The sequence below is a fragment of the Apium graveolens genome, chromosome 5 (genome assembly GCF_009905375.1).
Source record: "Apium graveolens cultivar Ventura chromosome 5, ASM990537v1, whole genome shotgun sequence".
In the NCBI taxonomy this organism is placed as follows: domain Eukaryota; kingdom Viridiplantae; phylum Streptophyta; class Magnoliopsida; order Apiales; family Apiaceae; genus Apium; species Apium graveolens.
The window spans coordinates 155,241,380-155,265,048 of record NC_133651.1 but is presented as its reverse complement, the minus strand read 5'-3'; the positions used below and the strand labels follow the sequence as shown (position 1 = coordinate 155,265,048).

Genomic DNA, 23,669 nt, shown 5'->3' with positions numbered 1-23,669 from the left:
AATGGGGAAAATCTAAAACCATAGCAGAGAAGATCCGGGAAGACATCAAAAATAACAATCAAGATAAATAGGAAACTTACAACCAAGTTCAAAAAGCAACTTATGATTCATAAAGGTATCCCGGGTTGGCTGGAATCCGAGAGAGTCACAAAATGCCCTAATCTGGTTCAGAGCCTCCCCTTCTAGAATAGCAGGCTGGAATTTGGTCTGGATACCATAGTAAAATAAGACAAATAAGCCAAGTCAACCCCCTTTAGGAGAATTATCTCGCCATTCCGGTACTTCAGAGAAGTCTGATGCATTACAGGTTTAGCTCTACCCGGACCATACCCACACTCAGAGGCTCGCAACCTGATCTCATAGAAAGGTTTCTGGCTAGACTTAGAGAGGTAGAAGATCTGGTGGAATAACTTCAAGATAGGATGGAACCCGGTTTTGTTACAGCAGGCTATGAACCAGGTCATGGACTTAATCCCATTCGGGGTGATCTGCATGGGAGAAATCTTATAAACATGTTTGCACAAGTGTTTAACAAATATGTGGCAGCGAGGGCTCTACCCGGATCTCAAATGCTCCAACCATAACAGAAAAAAACCATTGGTCGTGCGATGGTAGATCCTCTCGTGAGGTTCCGACCACCTCCACTCAACATCTGGAGTTAACTGGAATGCAGCCCGAATGGCCTTATCCATCTCAACCGGATCAGCCTCAGCAAAAGAATCCTTTAATTGGTAATGATCTCGGCTGATAGGGAACTCGACGAAGGTTCTCTCAAGTGTCTCCTAGTTATAGACCCCGGGATGACCGTTACCCTGCCTCTCATATTTGATCATCCCATAGTATACACTACTGTCAACCTCCTTACTCTAAGTGACAAAATGATATTTCACATCTGTCTAGTACCCCTCGGGAGTGAAGGGAACTGAGTGTTCCGGGAGCCTCTTATACTGGAACTTGGTAATTACCTCTGCAGATGTGGAAGCCTTTTTACCCATTTCAGTCCGGATCTGGGTCCTCTCAGATGAATCTGGATTACTCTCCTCACTGGAACAACCCGGGTAGCAATTAAAAGCTCTCTTAGGAAGCTACTTGATCGGGAGCATATACCTATTAAAATCAAGGTGAGTTAGTCTGGGCTCCTACCAATTTTATATCTTTTGCTAAACGGTCTGGATCAAGCACGTTATGTTAGTACTACCATAACCTACCAATCCGGACCGCTAATACAAGTCCAATCCGGTCAAACATTAACGATCCGGATTATCTATACTAAGTAAGCAAAAACAGGCCCTTAAACAATATACAAAACCAGATTCAACCCCCAACCCGGATCACAGAAAGCAACCAAAAACCCAGAACCCAGACCCAGGTCTGAAAACCTGACTCAGATCTAAACAACCTAAAAACCTTTGCAATCTTATACATGCAATTTCAACCATGTAAACTAACCTAGATCCGAGTTATGCACCCCAACCCGGATCAAAACCAAAACCCTGACCCAAAAATAGCTTTTTGAAGAATCAAAAAGCAAAACATAAACATTTTACATATACTTGCATACATTCCCACCAAGAACACGAAGAACAAACTCCGAAAACCCCAGAAAAATCGAGTAAAAACTGATGGAATTCAAACCAAAAAAACAAATACCTCCAGATCTAACCATAAAGCTCAAGCCAAACACCAAAACAAAACCTTACATCACAAAAAAAACTCGTATAACCATAAAAACACAAATCAAATACACGAATATTATGTTTCCTTTACCGAATAAGACATGCAAACATACGAGGATAAAGTAATTAAAAAAGTAAGGAAGAAGGGGCTTACAACTCGATCAAAGACATCAACAAGAAATGGTGGAGCGACAGCAAAGAATCGAAAATCGAACACTTCAAAACTTCGGAGAAACTTCAAGAAAATTGAGAGAGAAAAGAAAAAGAAAAAGTGACTATTCGGTTTTGGTGAGAATAAAAAATAAAAGAAGGAAATAGGGCAGCCTTTTATAGGTGTAAGATGGGAACTACCCCTGCCATGTGGCAAGGCATGCTTGTCCTAGACAGTAGTTACAAAAAAGAAAAACAAAAGACAATATATATATACACAATTAAAGCCCCATTAAACCCCATAATGATTACGGGGTGAACTCCAAGGAAAATTAACTGCCTCATAATTCAAAATCGTGGGGGAAATTGAAAAGATGTTATAAATTCCTCAAAATCCAAAGCCTTCGACCCGGATCAATGACCCCTACCCAGATCCTTGACAATCCGGATTCGTATCTTCAAGAAGCAGAATTTTTTCTCAGGCAACCAATTTTTCCAACTTCAATCCGGATTGGTATCTTCATTACCAGACCCGAATTGGGGGGAAAGAAAGAAGCAAAATTTTTTCTAAGGCAACCAATTTCTCCTACTTCAATCCGGATTGGTATCTTCAACACCCTATCCGGATGGGTATCCGGATGGGGGGCAAGAAAGAAGCATAATTTTTTCTAAGGCAACCAATTTCTCCTACTTCAATTCAGATTGGTATCTTCATCACCAGACCCATATTGGGGGGCAAGAAAGAAACAGATTTTTTTCTAAGGCAACCAATTTCTCCTACTTCAATCTGGATTGGTATCTTCAACATCCTACCCGGATTGGGGGCAAGAAAGAAGCAAAATTTTTTCATAAGACAACAACTACATAACACTTTTCTACTCCCTCATCCATAAAATCTACATAAGGGAGTAGGGGGAAAATGATAGGCTATGAGCAACCTGGTTAGGGCCCAACCCAGATCTAGGGCGAGGCATGCTTAACCGATGGACCAAGACCCTCCTCACCCAAAGCAATCAAGTGGAGAGACCCGGGCTCAGGGCCAACCTAGAACTAGGATCATCTACCAGCCAGGATCCAACCCAGGACCAGGATCACCCCCAACCAGGATCACCTCCCAGCTCGAATCCATCCCAGCTAGGGCATACCCGAGAGGGTCCCAACAAGCACATGCTCACCCCACAACCCGCCAATGAGGGGTACATGGGCACGTGACGGTGGCAGCTATCAACAACTAACATCTCAGACAAACATGACGCGTGTCAGCGTACCATTGGGGCATTCTAAATGTGGTCCTTGCCTAGACAATCTACCCAAGTCAGGCGTCCTCCACCTCCAACAAAGAACGACCCTGATCTAAAGGTACCAACCCTTAAAACCTACCTTTGGGCTATAAATATCCCAAAGGGAAAGGGTTTAGGGGTTAGACACATTTTTACACACACACACACTCTCTTACACACAAACATATACACACACAGACACCTCTTGTCCGTCTATCTTCATCTCCCCAACCAAACTTTTACTCTCACACCAAAGGCGTCGCGGGGCTCAAACCCCCTCCGGTATTGTTTTGCATGCGCCTTACAGCAGCTAGACCCCCGTCATCCCAAGAAGGTCCAGGTACGGCGTCGGAAGGAGCCGCCCCGCTCACCGGAGTGATCAATAGTATAATAATATTATTAATACCAAATGTAAGTACAGTAGAAACGGTGGTGGCGCGTGTTGAAGCAAGCGCGTACGAAATAAGAAAGTTTCAAGTAGTCTAGTCAACCCCACCAAGAAAAAAGCAAACCATTAATCTTCACACATGCATTCTCTCTCCCCATCTCTCTCTAGTCTCCTCCAATATCATTCCGCAGACGCTACATACTCTCTCTCTCCCTCTCTCTCTCATATATAGTGTATACACACTAAGGTCCAGAACACTGTCTTAGTCTTACAACACATTCCAAGTAAGTATACCTTTCTAAACTTCCTTGTATATCATTTTCCTCAAACTTAGTAAATTTCTTTTCATTTTAACCGCTCTCTATATTTGTTTTGTATTTGTTCAAATGTGTTCTTTGACAGCTATTCTATTTAAGTTGCAAGTTCTGTTTTGTTTCTTTATAAATTGGATTTTTTTATGAAGAGATAAGGTTTGAACTAGTTCTAATAATTTATTTTGTATTTTTACAGATTTGGGCATATGCAATTTCTATATACTTATCCAGAGGTAGTTTGGTTAAATTTGTTTAGTTCTTTACATTATTATTTAAAATAATAAGAACTCGTGGTTGGATTTTGCACCAAGAATTGAAGTAGAGTCTCATGATTGTTTTGGAAATTCTATGGTCTTGGTTTGTTTCTGGTTGTTGTTTGCGATAATGGGTTGTGTTTATTCCAAAGATTGTATTGGTGATATATGTGCACCTAAAGATTCTAAGGTTAAAAAAATTGGTAATGCTAGAGCTGCTGAAATTGGTGTTTTTTCACCTGCTACCTCGGATGCGGATGACGATGAAGCTAGAGACCAATCGAGTCACCTTAGGGACCATGAAGCAGGTATAAGCAGGTTGTCCAGGGTTTCAGCTCAATTTCTACCTCCTAATGGGTCTCGAACTGTTCATGTTCCAATGGGAAATTATGAACTGCGATATTCTTTTTTGTCTCAGCGGGGGTTTTATCCTGATGCTCTTGATAAAGCTAACCAAGATAGTTTTTGCATTCACACTCCTTTCGGGACAAATCCTAATGACCACTTTTTTGGGGTTTTTGATGGGCATGGTGAATATGGAGCTCAATGCTCACAATTTGTAAAGCAGAAGTTATGTGAAAATTTACTTAGGAATAGTCGGTTTCATATGGATGCTGTAGAGGCATGTTATGCTTCTTTTTTAAAGACAAATTCAGAGCTACATGATGATGATATTGATGATAGTATGAGTGGGACGACAGCAATTACAGTGTTAGTTCGGGATGGGACTATATATGTTGCCAATTCTGGAGATTCCAGGGCTGTTATTGCCGAAAGGAGAGGTGCAAATATTGTAGCTGTTGACCTATCAATAGATCAAACTCCTTTTAGAGATGATGAACTTGAACGGGTTAGGCTATGTGGAGCTAGGGTTCTTACATTGGATCAGATTGAAGGGCTAAAAAACCCAGATGTACAGTGTTGGGATACCGAAGAGGGAGATGATGGCGATCCTCCTAGATTATGGGTTCCAAACGGGATGTATCCTGGCACAGCATTCACAAGAAGCATTGGTGATTCTATTGCTGAGTCAATTGGGGTTGTTGGAAACCCTGAAATCGTGGCCTTCGAACTTACGGCTGATCATCCTTTCTTTGTTCTTGCCAGTGACGGGGTGTTTGAGTTCCTTTCTAGCCAAGCAGTGGTTGACATGGTAAGGTACCTTTTGCTGTACCCAAGTTTTGATGCTAAAAGTTGATGGAAGCAGGAAATTATTTTGCATGATCTGTGAAATGGAAAACTAATGCTCACAGGTTCTAAACATAACTGCATTTTTTATGCTATGTAGATGTCATAGTAGTACTGATATGCTGTATACGTATCTCTTAGAACTTACTGTGTATTATTCTATTATAAATGCTCCTTTCTGGATACTTTGTTGGTCATTTGTAAATTAATCTGAGATCAGGATTATCGTTATCCTTCTTAAGAGTTAATATTTATATACCCTAGGGTTTAGAGACAGCCCATAGGCTTTGAGGACTCAGGTTACTAGTTCTAATTTTCGTAAAAATAAATAGAATGAGATACTCTCTCCATTTTTTAGTAAGCCACGTTTAAAATTTTGACACGTATATCACGCATAAAACTAATTTCATTAAATATTTATTTTACCGTTTTTTTTAAATGTAAAACTTCTCTTTTCTTCGATTTTTTTTGAAGTATTTTGTTATCCAAGTCCGCCATAAATTAGGTCTTGAAATAGTCAAGTACTTCATTTGGGACAGAGGGTATAATATTTAATCAAGAGATATTCTCAATGGTACCATTGCGGAATTGACTTTTCTCAATGGTACTATCTCGTATTTTAGACTTACTCATAGCGCACCTAAACTTTTGACTTATTTGTTTCAAACACTCGTTGCTAGTCAAAATAAAAACACCTTAATGATCACTAAATATTTTAAAAGAAAATCAAGCTAAATTCAGTTTAATATTCTTCCTCTTCTCAAGCAGCAAGCCAATTTATTTATTTTCAATTGTCAATGTTCAATATTTTCTCTCTAATTACGTAATCATTTTTTTTTTTCACTATTTTTTTTCTAAAGTTAATCATCAAATGGGATTCTCAGTAGTACCACTGGTACCATTGGGAGAAACTAATACTACTGGAAAATGGTAATCAGGAAAACCACATCTTATTGATTAATTCATATCATATGTTTGAGGTGCTTTGTATTAATGTGTCAAAATATGTCACGAAGAAAAGCGAGCACATATTAGTGCATAGTTTCTAGAGGTGATGCCTTGATGGTGCTCTGAAGATGATTGAAATTTTAGATCCAAATAATAGATTTAGGTTGTGTTATTGAAATGTAAAACTGCAGACGTAGAATGTATGGACTTTTGGATTCAAAATAAATCAACTACAATATATGTCTATGCATTAATTTATTTTGTATTTGATATAGAGGTCTAGCGAAGCCAAGATAGGCCAAATTAATTGTGTGACTGACTGCGTCTTACAGTGAAGTTAATGACACTTCAAATGAATAGAATAAAAAAGTAGGGATAACCACTTCAAAAATATCAACTTATAAACTGAGCTATAATTAGCTTACTGACTTGCACACTTTGCCATATCTGGAGGTTAAATGAGCTATGATTTTGTGGAGAGTTTCCAATTATATAGGTTCTTGATTTGGACTCATATTAAGTGATTGGTCCACCAGTGCGTTTAAGTCTTAACAATCACAAATATACTTCATGCAATCCCTCAAAAATAAAAGATACTTCATGCAAGAAAGTGGAAGAGATAACTAGAAAATAGGGAGGCATTTGTAAATGATTTTCATTACCCTGCTATCTTACCTGACTCGACTTTACCAGCCTGGATTTAAACTAGTTGGGGAAATTGGGTCGGTAGGTGAATTATCGATTCCATCTTGCTTTATCATGAGTCATATTCTCAGTATAATACTTAGGCCAGATTGTGGCTAAAGCTTTTTGTGGTCTTCACCTTATATGTTTCAGGTGAAGTGGCTGTTCTCCCTTCCCTATCTCACTATTTTGTAGTTATAATTTCCTTTTCTCCATTCATTTGATAGAGGTGGACCCTGATCAACTGTTTTTCCCATTATATTTGTTTATTTAGTTTCTTAGGGCCTTGCAACTTCTGTTACAATTTGAAGTTTCTTCCACTTCTCAATATTAGAAAATTAAGTGGACTCCAAAATTTATATAGTCAGAATAGATCAAATGATGCTGGCCAGCATTGGACAGTGAAGAGTGATTTGGCTGTACCATAAATGCAGATATTGTGTTAACTAAGACGTTATGTTTTGCTGCATATGTTTGCTCCCATTTTCAATATTTCCTTTATATCATTCTATAAATTTGCTCTTTGTTACTGAAACTCTAGGTAGGAAAATACAAGGATCCCCGTGATGCTTGTGCTGCCATTGTCGCTGAATCTTATCGACTGTGGCTACAGTATGAAACTCGTACAGATGATATTACAGTAATTGTTGTGCATATTAGCGGATTAATAAATGTAAGAAATCTTTCTACTTGATCGATTTAACCTATTTTGTTATTTTAGTTTCTTGTGCATTTTTTTTTCATTGTAAAATAAATTTATTAACTTTTATCTCTTATGTCAGAGTTCTGGTGGTCAATCAGCAAGCCCTAGTGATGTTCTAAAACCTCCCCTACCCCAATTTGTAGAGATTTCAGGATCAGAATCTCCTTCTGTGATGGGCTGGAATATTAGGCATCAGCGCGTGAGGCAAGATATATCAAGAACACGTCTTCGTGCAATTGAAAGTTCTTTAGAGAATGGACAAGTGTGGGTACCTCCATCTCCAGCCCACAGGAAAACATGGGAAGAAGAAGTAACAACTCGGATTACTTCTTTTTTGATTTAGCATAACTTTTGTCAATACTAGAGCAAATTCATAATTTTAGTAACTGATCTGCACTTCTTAAACCATGTGCCAGGGTAATAATTTGACAATAATTTGATACAGGCACATATTGAGCGGGCCTTGCACGATCATTTTCTATTCAGAAAGCTTACTGATTCTCAGTGTCACGTACTATTAGATTGCATGCAACGAGTGGAGTTTCAACCAGGAGACATCGTAGTGAAGCTGGTACGTATAAAAAGCTTATATTCCTTGTTTCGAATATTGATTGAGTTTCTGAATGAGAATTTGATTATCTGTAAATTAAGGAAATCATTGTTCAATGCCCATTAACTCTTTGAGAGCAACCTAAGCTTAATTTGGAGGTAGAAAGATAACAGTGATCAATTTAAGTGACCAGTATTAAATTAAGAACTGATCAAGAGTCTCTAGGCCCTCTGAATTACTTTAATAGAAAGGGGAAGAGTAAAACCATCCTCTACTTGGACTTAATTCTGTGGCCTAAATACTAATATCTAATTCTGGAACTCGTAGAGAAAATCCAGAATCCTACAATATAACTAAATGAAGTTTTCCAATGACGCTCCACCTGATGCATATTGGAAGGAGGGACGAATTAGGCATGCACCTAATTCTTCCTTGTGGTTAGGAGGGGTAAAGGATTAGGCATACACTTGGAATTTCAGCTTTGTATACATCTCTAGGCTGTAGCCATCTTTTAGTAGAATATTGACTAAAGCTTAACAAATCATATATCCTTTTGTGTCGATGTAAGCATGTTTTTAGTGTGTTCTTATATCCATGAATCAGCTGTAGCATTACTTACAAAAATTCTTATTTCTAAATAGTGTTCTTGAAGCCAGCGTACATATTTGATGATCGTATTATACGTTCTGCATGTAACATATTTAATCCTGTTTATATCATTATTACCCCCATGCACCAAAGACGTAGGCATCTTGTTAGATCGTGTGAGCGTTGTCTTTTTCACTGCAATTTGCTTGACATTTAATCTGCTTGACAACAATTTATATACAGGGGGGAGAAGGGGACTGCTTTTATGTTGTAGGCAGTGGAGTATTTGAGGTCTTGGCAAAGCAGGTTCTCATAAATGTCTCTCAGTTCAACTACCTAATGTTACTCTTCAGTTTAGTTACTTTAAAGTTTGATGCAATATCACAGGTCATATTAGTCTTCATCATTGAGACCCTATTAGTCATTTACTTGCATATGAAATACCTTCTGATCCCAGCACGACAAAAACTGTAAGATGATTTAAACTCTATTGTATTTGACTAGATTAACTGACAGGACGAGACAAGCGGAGAGGTGCCGAAGGTCTTGCAACAATATACAGCTGAAAAGTTGTCATCATTTGGAGAGCTCGCACTCATGTAAAATGACTTCTGCTATTTCCAGTACATATGATAAAAATTCCATCTATCGGAGGCGAGCATATTTTTTCATTTACAAAAGAACACGCGCGCGCAAACACACACACAAAAGAAAAATATACTTGTATTTATATGGAAGTTCTTTAAGATTTAATCAACAGTGTAGTATGGTTTCTGTCAAGTTGTTGAAAGTCAAATTCATGTTTTTTGTGCCAGGCCTACTTGAAAGCAAGATAGAGAAGAAAACATATTTTTTGTGAGATATATCTTTAAAACATATAATAATAGATTTTTTTGAGCTTTAAGCATTGTAATCATTATTTTTTTAATATTATTAATTATAATTTTACTGAAAGCTAGAGTCTTGCTTGGGATATATCAAGACAGTATGATGTTTCATACTGGCACTTATGTTGATAACCATAATATGCAGAATCTTATTGCTCATGGTCAATCAATATATTCACAGTTCTTACCCCAGATAGGATATGTTGAAATATAGGTATAATAAACCTCTACAAGCTTCTGTCCGTGCTGTGACACATGGAACCCTTTGGGCTCTGAAAAGAGAAGATTTTAGAGGAATTCTTATGTCAGAGTTTTCGAATTTGTCATCATTGAAGTTGCTGCGGTCAGTGGATCTTCTCTCAAAACTGACTATACTGCAACTGAGTCATATTGCAGATTCTCTTTCAGAAGTTTTTTTCTCCGATGGCCAGATACTAATTGATAGGGTAAGTCACCCTTTCTCCCTTAAAATGCAAATTTATCTCTTGTTTTTGTATTGCTCTTACATTTTTTTCATTTGTTACTTCAGAATGAGGATCTTCAGGGATTGTATATTGTCCAGAAGGGACAAGTAATAATTAATTATGATTTGGAAGCAGTAAGAGATCGAAATCCCACGAGCCTTTTGTCAGAGAGTCTAAATCAACAAAATACTGCAGCTAGCAATAAAGAATCCACAGTGAAGAAGACCGAGGGAAGCTATTTTGGTGAGTGGACACTCGTTGGTGAAAGCATAGAGTCCTTGAGCGCTACTGCAGTGGGTAATGTGACTTGCGCTGTGTTAACAAAGGAAAAGTTTGAGTCAATCGTTGGCCCTCTAGTAAAACTTCCACAGGATGACTATTACAAGTATGTTGTAGTCTATTGTATATTATGTTTTCTTGTTCAAAAATAGTAGTTGAAAGCTGAATTATACATGCTTTAGTAATAAATATCTAGAAAAAATTCTCAGCAAAAGCTGATTTTTTTTTCATGTTACTTCATAATTTGATTGTATTAGTTAAAAGAGTAACATGTATCTGATGGTTCTGATTGAATTAGGTCAAGCGAAAGTTCTGCACGGTTTCCAAAGGATTCTGCTGGAAGGATTGATCCTTCTACCCTTTCAACAGTTCAACTTTCAGATTTGGTAAGTTGTGTTTTTTCTACTATCATGCTTGCTTTCATGACACGATATCTGAAAAGTGAAAATGGTTTTGTCTCCGAAATTATTTAGGAGTGGAGGACATGCAAATATTCTACTGACTGCAGTGAAATTGGCCTTGTTCTTGTAAGGAATTCAGGTAGGTCTTTCCATAATCCTCTTCTATGTGCTGTATTTTCAGTGTCACCCTTTTAATCAGATATTTTCATTTGATGTTATAGTTCAGTCGCCTGCCTAGTGTAGAGAAGATATCTGCTGTTATTGAAAATTTTGAAAGTATAACATTTCTTTTTGTTCTGATATACTTTTCTTCCTGAAGCAGAAAACTTGCTTACTTTGAAGAGGTTTTCAAAGCAGAAAATAAGAAATCTGGCAAAAGAAGCTCAGGTTTTGAAGGAAAAAGATCTCCTGAAAAGTTTAAGCCATTCGTCTTCTGTGCCACAACTTCTCTGCACATGTGCTGATCATACACATGCAGGCATGCTTCTAAATACATGCATTGCTTGCCCTATTACTTCCATTCTTCAGAACCCACTTGGTGAACCTTCCGCAAGGTTCTTTGCTGCCTCTGTTGTCACTGCCCTAGAAGATTTACACAAGGTTACTGGATTAAAGTTGGATTGCAAACTTGTTTACATATTGTGGTTTCAAAGTGCTTAATCCTCTCCGTTTGTTAATTTCAGAATGGTGTTCTTTACAGAGGTGTGTCTCCAGATGTCCTAATGCTCGATCAAACAGGATATTTGCAGGTTTGTATTACTATACTTTGTTGATATAATGATATGCGGCTGATTCTTTTTAGTAGTATATTGATCCACATGCATTAATTCGCAAGACCTACAGATTTACATTTGTGTCACTGATGAGTACTTGCTGCATCCACAAACTAATTAAAACCAAACAAAATGTACCTTGTATATTTAACTTGTAGACCGTAGATTATGATTCAAGGAGGGTAAGATGTACCCAGACTTTAGCTCTACTTATATGATTAGAGAGGATGTTTCTGAATATGCCCCTGGCTTGAGCAGCAGAAGACAATTGTAATACAAAAATACACATATAACAAAAGCAAATCAAAGACAGTATGTTAGTCATCAATTTATGAATGCTAAAGTATATTTTATTGTTTTCATTGCAGCTTGTGGACTTCAGGTTTGGGAAAAGGTTAGCCGATGAAAGAACATTTACAATATGTGGAATGGCTGACTCTTTGGCTCCAGAAATAGTCCAAGGGAAAGGACATGGTCTTCCTGCTGACTGGTAAAAAAGCAATTTGTATTCCACTTGGTTAATTGAATAAAGTTGTCATTGTATCGTTTTTACTAATGCTACTACATGCGACAATGTAAAGAAACTGCATGAATGGTATGCAGCTGGTGCCTACTATAATTAGATAGTAAACAAACAAACAAGAACAAAAAAAAGAAGAAAAAACTTGCTTTTGCATCGTATTATCGAGCTCTGGTTTTTGTTGCCAGTTGAGTTATTCCTACATAAAAACATGGACTTGAAACTCTAATCAAGTGTGTGCAACATTTCGTTTTGCTTAACCGGCTATTTGACATTAATGGCCTTGGCTATCACAGAATAGGCGCCAGGACCCAGTTATTGTATAATCATATATATTACCCTTCATGAAGTGAATAAGGATTTTCTTTGCACGAATTTCCTTTCTTCTACACAAAAATACTTGATGCAGTTTATGGACTTTTGAGGCATAACAATGAATATACATCATTGCGGTCAATTAAAGATTTCCTCATGAATTATGTTTTCTAGTATCCTGAAGTGTTCAGTGTGGTCTCACATCTTTAAGGGAACATGTGCAGGTGGGCCTTGGGTGTGTTGGTCTATTTCTTGTTAAAAGGTGAAATGCCGTTTGGTTCATGGAGAGAGAGTGAAATTGATACATTTGCAAAGATTGCAAAAGGACAGTTCACGCTTCCACATACTTTTAGTGCTGAAGCCGTTGATCTCATCACTAAGGTATCACTACTTGTAATTACAGTCAACTTTTATACAGTTTCTACAAAAAGCCCTGTCGTAATTGATTAATTTATTTAGTTACTAGACATTGATGAAAACACAAGACTTGGAAGCCAAGGCGCTGACTATGTTAAAAGTCATCCATGGTTTAATGACATTGATTGGAAAGAAGTAGAAGAACATTCTTTTCCCGTGCCCCATGAGATCATCTGCCGCATAAATCAACATTTAGAAAATCAAAGTGAAGAGGTAGCTTCTTCTGCACTTTTCGCAGCCCAAGACCTAGAAGAGCTCAACACTCCAGAATGGCTGGAGGACTGGTAGTAGAGCTTGTACGCACGTCTTCTTTACTTCAGCAAGAAAGACCGAGTCCAACCATTTAATGCACGAACCCCTCCCTCGAATCGATGTAAAGTAGAGAGGTTGCTGATTATAGATGATGATCTTCTATACATGATTTATACATAATAGCACAATACGTTTTTGTACGGCTTGTGCTTGGCAGATTAATGCAGAGGCGAGTCTAAAAGGTTCTGCTTGGTATAGTTTCCAAATTTCTGTATAGAAGGTATATGTGTAAAAGAGAGAATGTTTGCTTTTTCTTTCCGAAAAGTTTCCTGAAAACAAGTATGAGATTATTAATTTTGTAACTCCATTCAACCCCGTACAAACTCAAATTCAACCATAAAAACTCGACTCAACTAGTTGCATTCCTTCTTAATTTTGGTTAATTTTACTTGTTTCCGCATTTTTGCAAAAAAAATTAGAAAATGGTAAAATCACAAAAAAATTAAAAAAAAAAGTATTTTAAATAATTACTCTTACTTTTATTCATAATAATTTTATATTAAATATATGATAATTGGGACTGGAATTTGAGATTGGGGTTAGGGTGATACTAATTTTCGACCCTATCCTATTTCCCAATTTTCTTAATAAATTTTTTTATTCCCCTCTTAGAATCCGAAAAATTAATGAAATTACCGACCCGAATGTGGGAGGATTGGTCAGGGCTGAAACTAGGCCTATCAATGGATCGGATTTGGATCGAATCGGCCTAAGTACATATCCATATCCATTTATGTTAGTCCCTTAACAATATAGCAAAAATTACAGAAGGGGGTTAAATGGAATTCTTGAACCTTTTTCTTAAAATAAAAATGTTCAAGCTCGAATATAAATATAAGTGTATTGATTAGCATAATGCGGAATAAAACTTAAGTGAATCAAAACGCAAGTAATTAAAAACAAGAGTCTTTAAAAACTTTCTGGTGGTTTTAAACAATTCCACCAGAGATATATATTATATCGAGAGAACTCTGTGTGCAAGAATGCTCACAGCTGCTTACAAATATGAACTACTGAGAATACAGAGAAATGCTAATAATTCTGCTTACAAATGTTTCTCACTTTTTGTATCTCAATTTTTGGTTTCTATTTGCTACTTCTTGGTTTATATATTACCAAGATTACAAAGTCAAAAGACAGGATCATTGTAAAAACTATCGGGTCTAATGCTTTGTTACTTTGTTCTCTATTACCCAGTTAATAGACTTCCTCATTCCATTTGCATACACTTCGACGTATGTGACCAGTTGTCACTGTCAACTGATATTTGAATTCTTTATCCGTTGAGTACATGATCATCCGTCGACTTAATGATCATCCGTTGATGGCTTCATTGATCATCCGTCGACTGCTATATTAAACATCCGTTGATAGCTATTTGATCATCCGTCGATGGCTTTGTTAATCATCCGTCGGTAGCTATTTTGACACTTGACTTCAATTCATTTATGCAGAATTACAAGACACCATCTATGTACAATTAATCAACCTATTCTGCATATCTAGTTAAAGTCAACATGACTTATATGCTACTACAGAATCTATACAAAGGTGTATGCAGAAATGTGCTACGGACTCATTATTACATAAGCTACTCACTCGATGGATAATAAGTCATCATCCGTCGGGACTATAATGATTTATCCGTCGGGACTATAATCCTTATCTGTCGAGTGCTACATTATTTCACTAAGTAAAATCTACGTAGGTGTTTTGTTTGTGTAATCATCAAGTACACAACATATGCACACCAATTTATTTTTTCGGATTCGGATCGGATCGGCTCCGGATTTTTATAGGCCGATCCATATCCAGATCCGTTCGGATCACGAATTTCGGATCGGATATCCGCTCCATTTATGTATATTTTTTTTTTAACTTAACTTATTACAAAATTTATTTGAAATTTACAATTCCGAAAAATATTAAAATACAAGTAAAATACAACGAAATTCAAAAAATTAACAAAGTAAAATTCCCTTTTGAAATAAACATACCGAGTTGTACAATATTTTAATGCTAATTATGAAAAAATTGATGTTGAAAAATGGAAGTGTTATATGAATGGAGACTTTGGGTTATGCGACTCTAAAAGAACTAGGATTATAGGAATGAGGTTATAGAAATGGACTGTACGCTTGAGACCGAACCGAATGAAATATAGATAATGGAACTTGACTCGAGGATAATATGTTTAAAAATAGAATTATTAAAAAATATTTTTATTATAATTATATATATATAACCGGATCGGGTTATTAACGGATCACATTGGCCTAAATCCATATCCGCTCCATTTATAATCGGATATTTCTTATCGGATCGGATCCCAGATCGGATTTTTAATAGGTCTATCCATATCCGCTAAAATGGCCTCGGATCGGATTGGGTCGGATCGGATTTTCGTTCTATTGACAGGCCTAGCTGAAACTGAGCGGATGAAATGCCCCCTACCTCTTATGGAAACAAGTTTGCTCCTTCCTAGTTCCTGAGCAGCCACATGCGTGAAATGAAATTCAGGTAATGTCATATTTCCATCATTTCATTAATTTTATGTGTTGGAGGCCCACAACTATAGGCCCATGTTTTAGGATTGGGCCAAAATGAAATTGGTTTGACGCAGGCCGAAAGATAGTCGACCCATGAAATGGAGATCCGGAGCAGTCCAAAAGGAAGACGACGAGGTCACCTGTCCACAACGTACACTATCCCAAAAAGGTGTAATGGGCCTAATGTGATGGGCAGAGACGTTACCTCAATTGGGGGATATATACACAAAGAAAGGTTCAGTTTATACACACACAATCATCAGTACTCTCTGTACTCTCTCGTATTCTTAATTACACATTCTTAAAACCGATTAACTTATTCTCACACCGGAGGTGAATCAGGGGATCATCCCTCGCATTCTTCTCTTTGCAGGCCGAAGTCTACTTCTCTGGACGAAGACGGGGTCGGCAGAAACTAGGTTATAACATTTGGCGCCGTCTGTGGGAATACGGGATTAAGTACTGAGATCTGAGATAATGACTGACGACAACGATGAACAGGGGCCTCCAGGATTCACCGATCGAAAATCCAATCACACCTTGCAATCCGTTATTACTCCTCGAAATCTGGAGACGGATTTTGATGAGGAGGCTGAAATAATCCCAACCCCTGAGGAACAGGCCATGTTGAGGAAGATGAGGGCTGAGCAAATGGCCAAGGAGAACGGAAAATCGAAAGAGGCCGAAGAGGCTGAACAAGTGAAGGCTAGGAAAAGGGAAGCCGACGCGCTGAAACTCAAGGCCATCAAGCCGAGAAGGGAAGAATTGGAACTGGAGGAAAAGGCGCTTAGGGCATCGCTGGAGGAAACCGAAGGAGCGAAGAGTTCTCGAAAGGAGAAGCGGGTCCATGTTGAGGAAGATGAGTCCACGGACTCTGACTCATACCACAGGAGAAGGGGAACGAATGTCATTTTGACATCAAACTCTGATAGGGAGGAAGATGATGACGTATCCGGAACTAGGCTTTCCAGACTGTTAGGACGAAAACACGTGCTAATATTCACGCAAGTATACGCGATCGTAAGTAATATAAAATTATTTCTAGTTCGTTCCCACATAGACTGGTTTAGGTTAATTTCAATCAATGCATTTATGCAACAATGGTATGGTTATTATTCAATACTAAGATGATCAACAAATTGAGGTTGTTTATAACTACGATTAACTAAGAGATTATATTAAAGAACATTAACTAAGAGATTAAGAGGATTGTTTTACTATATGACACAAACATAGGATTCTAACTTCATTACTACTTCATTCAATAGCCTTCTTGTTCTCAACCTTAGCATGCAATGGTGATGACACTAATCAGATAACACAAAAGTAGTAAACGCCAACTTTTGTTGTACGAATACCCTACTACCAGACATCCACAAATTAGATGGAAGCTGAATAGACACCAATTATATTGAGACCCTATATGTCTATAGTATTGGACAACATAACGGTTTAATGCATAAGTTATCTATCCTGATTACATAGGGCAGGTAAGATGGTTAAAATTACCTACGAATCATGCATATCAAATACATGAACCTATGCTAGCATGGCAAGTTCTAAACCCCTAAATTCACTTTCACTTCATTAGAGATTAAGACGTTATCTTATAAGTTCGCGACGCTCATAGGACGAATAAGCACAACCAATACTAGGTTATCATAAAATCACCACACACTACGACATTGAAACAAATTAACTAAAGAAATCCATAAGTAAATCAGCTAGAACCCCACGATAACGATTAGCCCATAATCGAACTCATCATCAACGTGGGTTCCGATGAAAGCATGGTATAATAAACGTAGTTTTTATTCAGAATAAATATTAAAATCAAATATGTTACACAAGAGTATAGGTTCACAAATAAGAAAACTAGCATCCAAGATTACAACTTAAAACAAATAATCACAAGAATAAACTAGATCCTCTTCTCCTTGGTTGAATTGTGCTATACGGTCTTCTTACACCTTCTCTTTAAGCTCTGGTACGTCTTGTTTTGAAAAACGATCATAAGTTATTATTATATATGCTGTAGAATCAACCAGGGCTTCAAACTCTCAGAATCCAAGTAGAAGCACAATTCTGCCATTCCGACCTGACGCGGGCATGCGCTTCACCAGCACGGGCGCGCTGCAAATCTGCATCTCGGCGCGGGCGCGCGCTACCACAACGCGGGTGGGCTGACCTTCTGGAAAAAAATACTGACTTTTTTTCTTGCATGGTTTGAGATGGCGATCTACGATCAAATTCCCGAGATATTTTCCTAACACCAATTTAGCATCAAAACAATGCTAAATCTCCCGAGTCCTTTATTTATGCTTGAAATGCAAAAATACTACAAAAACACATCAAATACACAAATAACTCAAGTACAAAATACCAATTCAAGCCTTTATAGAGCATTCTAAGTGGACATAAATGCCACTTAACACACCCCCAAACTTGAACCGATGCTTGTCCTCAAGCATAACAGACTCAAAGAACAAGAAATAAAAATGCATGAATGCAAACTAACATGAATACAATAATCCCCTCATATTAACTAAACCAACCAACAAGCAACATCTCAACAAATGCAGTTATTCGTACATAGATCAATCAAATCCCACAAATCAATTTACAAGCCAGAAATGTGTGTGTGTGCAATTGCTTACAAATATACTATCACAACTAGATCAACAATCATGACTCACTACTCATCAAGGCAATCACAAGGTTATAAATAGAATAAATGCTAAACTCAAAATGACTTATAACACTTCAATTCTTATATCGGAGTTATTATATGGAGTCATGCTTTTATTCACAACACATAAACAACACAAATATGCTTATTTGATCTTGTAATGAGTGAGGTCCACGAAAGACTTATATAATAATACCCATGTAGCGAGCGTTAGGTTAGTAGATCCCAGACTATAAAAGCATTAGGTCACTAGGAACAAGATCCCCTAAGAACTTAATAACTCGAATACTAAAGAGTCCACTCGTGATCAATTACGCATAACACATATTTTTCTTCTTTTTTTCATATGATTTCTGAACGAGTGCTTTTCGCTCCATCTCGTTCAACCCTAGACTACTCATATAAAATGAGCCGGCTACTAGCCATTTGACACCTAGCCATAACAACTAGCAATAAAATCCAATATTTTTCTCCAATTTTTAAATATCCATGTTATTTTATGACTAAGAGAATATTCTAAATTCTAAATATAAACATGTGATTAAACCTCGATAAACAAACAAGCCATGACCATGATCTAGCCCTCAAGCAACCTATAAGACTTAATGACATTACAATTGTCTCTAGCATGCAAATCAACTCGATAGGACTTAACATCACTAAACACGACATCACTACACTAGCATCAATATCATAAATCAATCGGAAAAGCAAACTTAAGGGATCATGTTATAAGGCAAATGCATGAAACTATATGCAACAAACTATAAAAATAATAAAAAATTACTACATGGAAAATATGCAACTATATGAACTAAACTAGCATGAATATGCAAACTATATGCGACTCACACATAATATATAATCCTTAACTACTACCCCCAAACTTAAAATATTCACTGTCCTCAGTGAAGGTAATAGTAAGGAATCAGGCATACGTACTCAGAATCAGGGTCATCACCCTCAGCAGGTGGTGTGTCAGGAGTGTCTGGAGGCGGGTACACAGCATCCTCACCGAATACTGGCCACCGGATATCAACTCATGTGGCTCTGAATGCAGTCCCCAACGCCTGGGTAAGGTCCTGTGCAAACCGACTATAGATGTCATGCATCGCATCCATCCTCCTCATTAAGCGCCTATACTGCGCTGAACTCATAACAACACTACCCTATACTTCCTCCTTCTACTTCTGCGAACCCGAAGAACCGGCCTCCTCACCTAACTGAGCTCTCCAAGCTGCTCTACAGGCTTGGAAAGACCCACCAGCATATGTCTGATCAGCCGGCCTTCCACCTGGCAGATGGTCATAAGAATAACCAAGCCCCTTAGGATCGTACTTCCCACCGTACCAGTCCTGCATACTTAACAATGTCGAAATATCAATCGGAGCACTCAGAAGCTGCAGCTGCTCGTGTGCGGACCAATAAATGCCAACCGCCACACACAACTTCGTCACAATGGACGCATAAGGTATAAAACCCGTAGTACTCCCTCGCAAGAACCGCATAATACCCAGATGAATCACCATCCCAAGATCCACATAGTCTTCCTGAAGAATCCCCCACAACAACCGTGCACGCTCCATAGTAACATCATGCACATGAGAAGATGACATGATGTTGGCATAAATAAAAGAATTCCATGCACGTGCAAACCTATTCATGCATGAGGCAGGGAAAGTGGCATACTCGTTCGTGCCCTTCTTAAACTTCCAGTGAGTCTCAGGCACACACAGGGTAGCAATGATCAAATCCAAGTTAAAATCATCCCCCGTCTTCTCATTCCAATTATCTTGTCTTTGCCTCCTCTCGGGCTGCTCAATCACCCTCTGAATCGCCTCAACACTATAGTGAACCGTCATTCTCCTCACCACAGTGAAACCGTTCTTCTCCGCCTTTGCATTCACGTAGAACTTGCAAACCACACTCATAGGTACCGCAACGGGTGCCTCATAAAAAGCTATCCACCCCATCTCCACAATCATCTCCTACAACTTACCATCCCTCCCTGATGGCATAAAACCTCGCTCCTTAGCTATAGGCTTCGAAAGCAGCCTTGTATACTCCGCCTCATCCTCCGGAGTTGAAAATCTAGGCCTCATACCACCCAAACTCGAAGAATCAGTGGTGCTGCTGCTAACCTGGGTTCGTTGTCTTTTGGGTGCCATTCAGATTGAATAAGAGAGAAAAAGAGATGTGTGTATAAGAGAGATTTGTGTTTGAGAATTTGAGAAGTGATGGAGAAGTTTGTGTATAAGTATGTGTATATAGGAATTTGGAGAGAATTAGTTAAGAAAAAGAAGTGGTAATTGATTATAGGAATAATGGGGTGATGTAAATTGATTTGGAGAGGAAAATATGGGCGTGGGAGAGTAAAATTCGGGTTTGAGTTGATATTGTAATGAAGTCACCGATTTTTTGTTTATTCTGCTGACTTTTTTTTTTGACTACAGGGACTCAGCGCGGCCGCCCCACCTGGTAGCGCGGGTGTAATAACTCGAATTTTTGGATCTTGCGGCCGACATGTAATAGAGTACGAGCAGGTAGATTTACAACCAGACCTGACCTACATCGAGCATCCAATTAGGATAATGGACCAGAACGAACAAGTGCTGAGGAACAAAACGGTGAAGCTAGTTAGGATCTTGTGGAGAAATCAAAATGTTGAGAAATCCACTTGGGAACTTGAAGACACCATGAGGAATAGATATCCCCACTTATTTTCTAATTGATTCTGGGACGAAATCCTTGTTAGAGGGGAAGACTGTAATAACTCGAATTTTTGAGACCCTGTAAAACGTTTAATGAATAGTAACCCTGACAGACGAGGAAAAAAAACTTTTGAGCCCACACTATATAGTGCATAAGAAAATGAGTTTCGGAATCGATATTACAACTATACGTACCAAATGAGTGTATGTAAACGCTATTAGTTTTCGAAGAAAACGAACTTTGAAAAACGACCGTAATTACGACTTATCAAGGACCACGGGAATCACAATATAATTACGAGATTAAAATCCTACGGATTTATATTCAATTAGGATAAATAAAAATATAAGGAATAAATACGAAAAGAATTACATTGCGAACCATTTACGAATAAGTATTGCGGAGAACGTTTAAGTAACCGAGCGAACGCGTAAACGATTAATTAAACGTAACACACTAACTAAACCATGGTAAGGAAGTAACCATGGTTACTTCATCAAATAGTGAGCTAACCCTAGGATGACCAAGCTAGCTAGCAAATAGTGTGCTAAGGAGCTAACCTTGTAGTTTAGCTTGTATGCTAGCAAGCTACAAAGATATGTCCATGGATTTGGAGACAAGGAATAAACCTAAGCTATCCTAGGAAGAATAAAGATCAACTTACAAAGATATCAAGTCACCTTCTAATAAGCAACCTAGAAATCATCCAAGAGAAGCAACCAAGTGCTATAAATACCCCCCACCCCCATTTGCTCCCATTCGGCTATTTTGAAGAAAATGGGGAAATTGCAATTCAAAACTCCAAGCTCTAGTTCTTGTAAAATCCCACAATTATTTCCCAAGCCTCCTAGCAACTAAAATAAGGTAAGAAAAATCTTTCATCTCTTTTTATCAAGGTTTGATGGGTGGAATAAATTCAAGAAACTCACTAGTGAATAGTGTGAATAGTAACCTCTCTTTGGTTTCTTGATTTTAATGGTGGTTTTAGGTTCCAAAAATCATACCAAGCACTTCCAAGCCTCCACCATCTTCAAGAACACATCTCAAGCTTTCAAGAAAGGTAAAAATCCTTGGCCTAACTTTATTTAAGGTTAATGTTTAAGATCCATTTAGTGGGTGTTAGTAAACCTAGCTTACTAAGTGTTGTTGATGAAATCTTGATGATTAAGTTAAGTAGATTTAAGGTTGGTTGTTGTTGCCTCAAGAACATGATGTTCTTGAGAGAAGTTTGTGTGTTGATGATGATATGATGATTGTTGGTGGTTGTGTTGATATTTAAGGCATAAACGAAACCCCGATCGTAAACGTAACTTCGTTAAAACCAACAAACCGTAACTTTAAGATTCTGCAGAAAGTCTCGAAGTTGTAAACTGTAGATTCTTGAGAAATAATCTTTGTTTAAGATATACAATGTTATAAGGATCGTTTAGGCGCTTGAATCGCTTAATTCCAATTTACGGATCAAAAGTTATGATCGTTTTAGTAAAAGTGTTTTACACGACAAAAAACTGCTACGAATCACGAACTTTGAAAATATAAGGATAGACTTAAAAGTATTCATAAATCATGAAATATTTACAGAGCGTATCATATGGAGTGTCCTAACTGTCATAAAAATTTCAAGTGAAAATAATGATTTCTCAATTTTATAAAAATATTGGAGCCGAGACCGCGCGAGTAGAAACCGTAAGAATCCTTAAGCGGAGCCGATGTCGATATTGAGAATGAACTAAGATACTTAGGAAAATGAAGTGACCATAAAGTGTTTATGACTTAAAAGAAATGTTAAGGGTAGTATGAATTGAGAGGGTGTATAATGAGTAGCACATGAGTGCGAGTTACCATAAGTTAAGACGGAACCTAACGAAATGAAATATGTTTATGGTTATAGATTTACGAGCGGAACCTAGAGCATCCTCCACCTCGAGATACCCAGGCAAGTTTACAAACCCAACTCCATTTTTACTGTTGTGTTGTGAAAGAATTGTTTTACTATCATCGCTATAATACCATGTTTGCCATGATACGTAGTTTTTGAATCTTCGCATAATATAGCGATGTTGTACGCTAAGTATATATCGTGAAATGTTATTTCGCTTTAAGCGTAATGTATTATATAAGACCGAGGGTCGGTCGGGATTTAAGATAAAACCCGGGAATCGTTCCAGAGATATTATAGGGCGGATATAAGTCCGTAATAGTACATTTTAAAGGGACTCATCATCCACTTACGAAACATTAAAACACCTCGAACTTTTAAAACGACCCAACGAGCATATTCCCTCAACTATATTTTATTGATTCGGATATTAAATATTATATACGTATTCCTTTATTATAGGAGTAGTATACTTCAACGTTTATTTATTTCAAACCCGATTAATCATGATAGATTATTAATTATGTAAACACAAACTAGTTGAGGAATACTATTTAAATAAATATTTTAGAGAATAACTCATTCGAGGTATGATTAATATCAATTATCATTTAAATTATTTATAGACTACTATTTAAGTAATGATTATTTATTAAGGATTTATTTTGGTTGAAAGATCATAGATCCTGATATACCTTCTGATTTAGAAGTATTATTCGAATAATTTCAGATCGTCGGTGAATATTATT

At 37.6% G+C, this 23,669-nt stretch overlaps 1 protein-coding gene across 8 annotated transcripts; it reads left to right on the top strand.

Moving 5' to 3' along the window:
• Positions 1-3,640: 3,640 nt before the first annotated feature.
• On the top strand, positions 3,641-13,398 carry LOC141724592 (protein phosphatase 2C and cyclic nucleotide-binding/kinase domain-containing protein). 8 transcript variants are annotated; one of them, XM_074526795.1, is made up of 18 exons: positions 3,654-3,778; positions 4,005-4,041; positions 4,276-4,370; positions 4,481-5,215; positions 7,424-7,555; positions 7,665-7,895; positions 8,031-8,156; positions 8,967-9,029; positions 9,240-9,322; positions 9,825-10,056; positions 10,140-10,459; positions 10,652-10,739; positions 10,827-10,893; positions 11,074-11,354; positions 11,438-11,503; positions 11,896-12,017; positions 12,587-12,743; positions 12,822-13,398. In XM_074526795.1, exons 3-18 carry the CDS (start codon positions 4,314-4,316, stop codon positions 13,065-13,067), a joined length of 3,006 nt encoding a protein of 1,001 aa, XP_074382896.1. In that variant the 5' UTR covers positions 3,654-3,778; positions 4,005-4,041; positions 4,276-4,313; the 3' UTR covers positions 13,068-13,398. The 8 variants fall into 8 exon arrangements, 6 of the variants coding, with proteins under 6 accessions (XP_074382894.1, XP_074382893.1, XP_074382891.1 ...); XM_074526793.1 differs by having other exon boundaries at positions 3,648-3,778; positions 4,005-4,370; XM_074526794.1 differs by lacking the exon at positions 3,654-3,778 and having other exon boundaries at positions 3,891-4,041.
• The last annotated feature ends 10,271 nt before the right edge of the window (positions 13,399-23,669 follow it).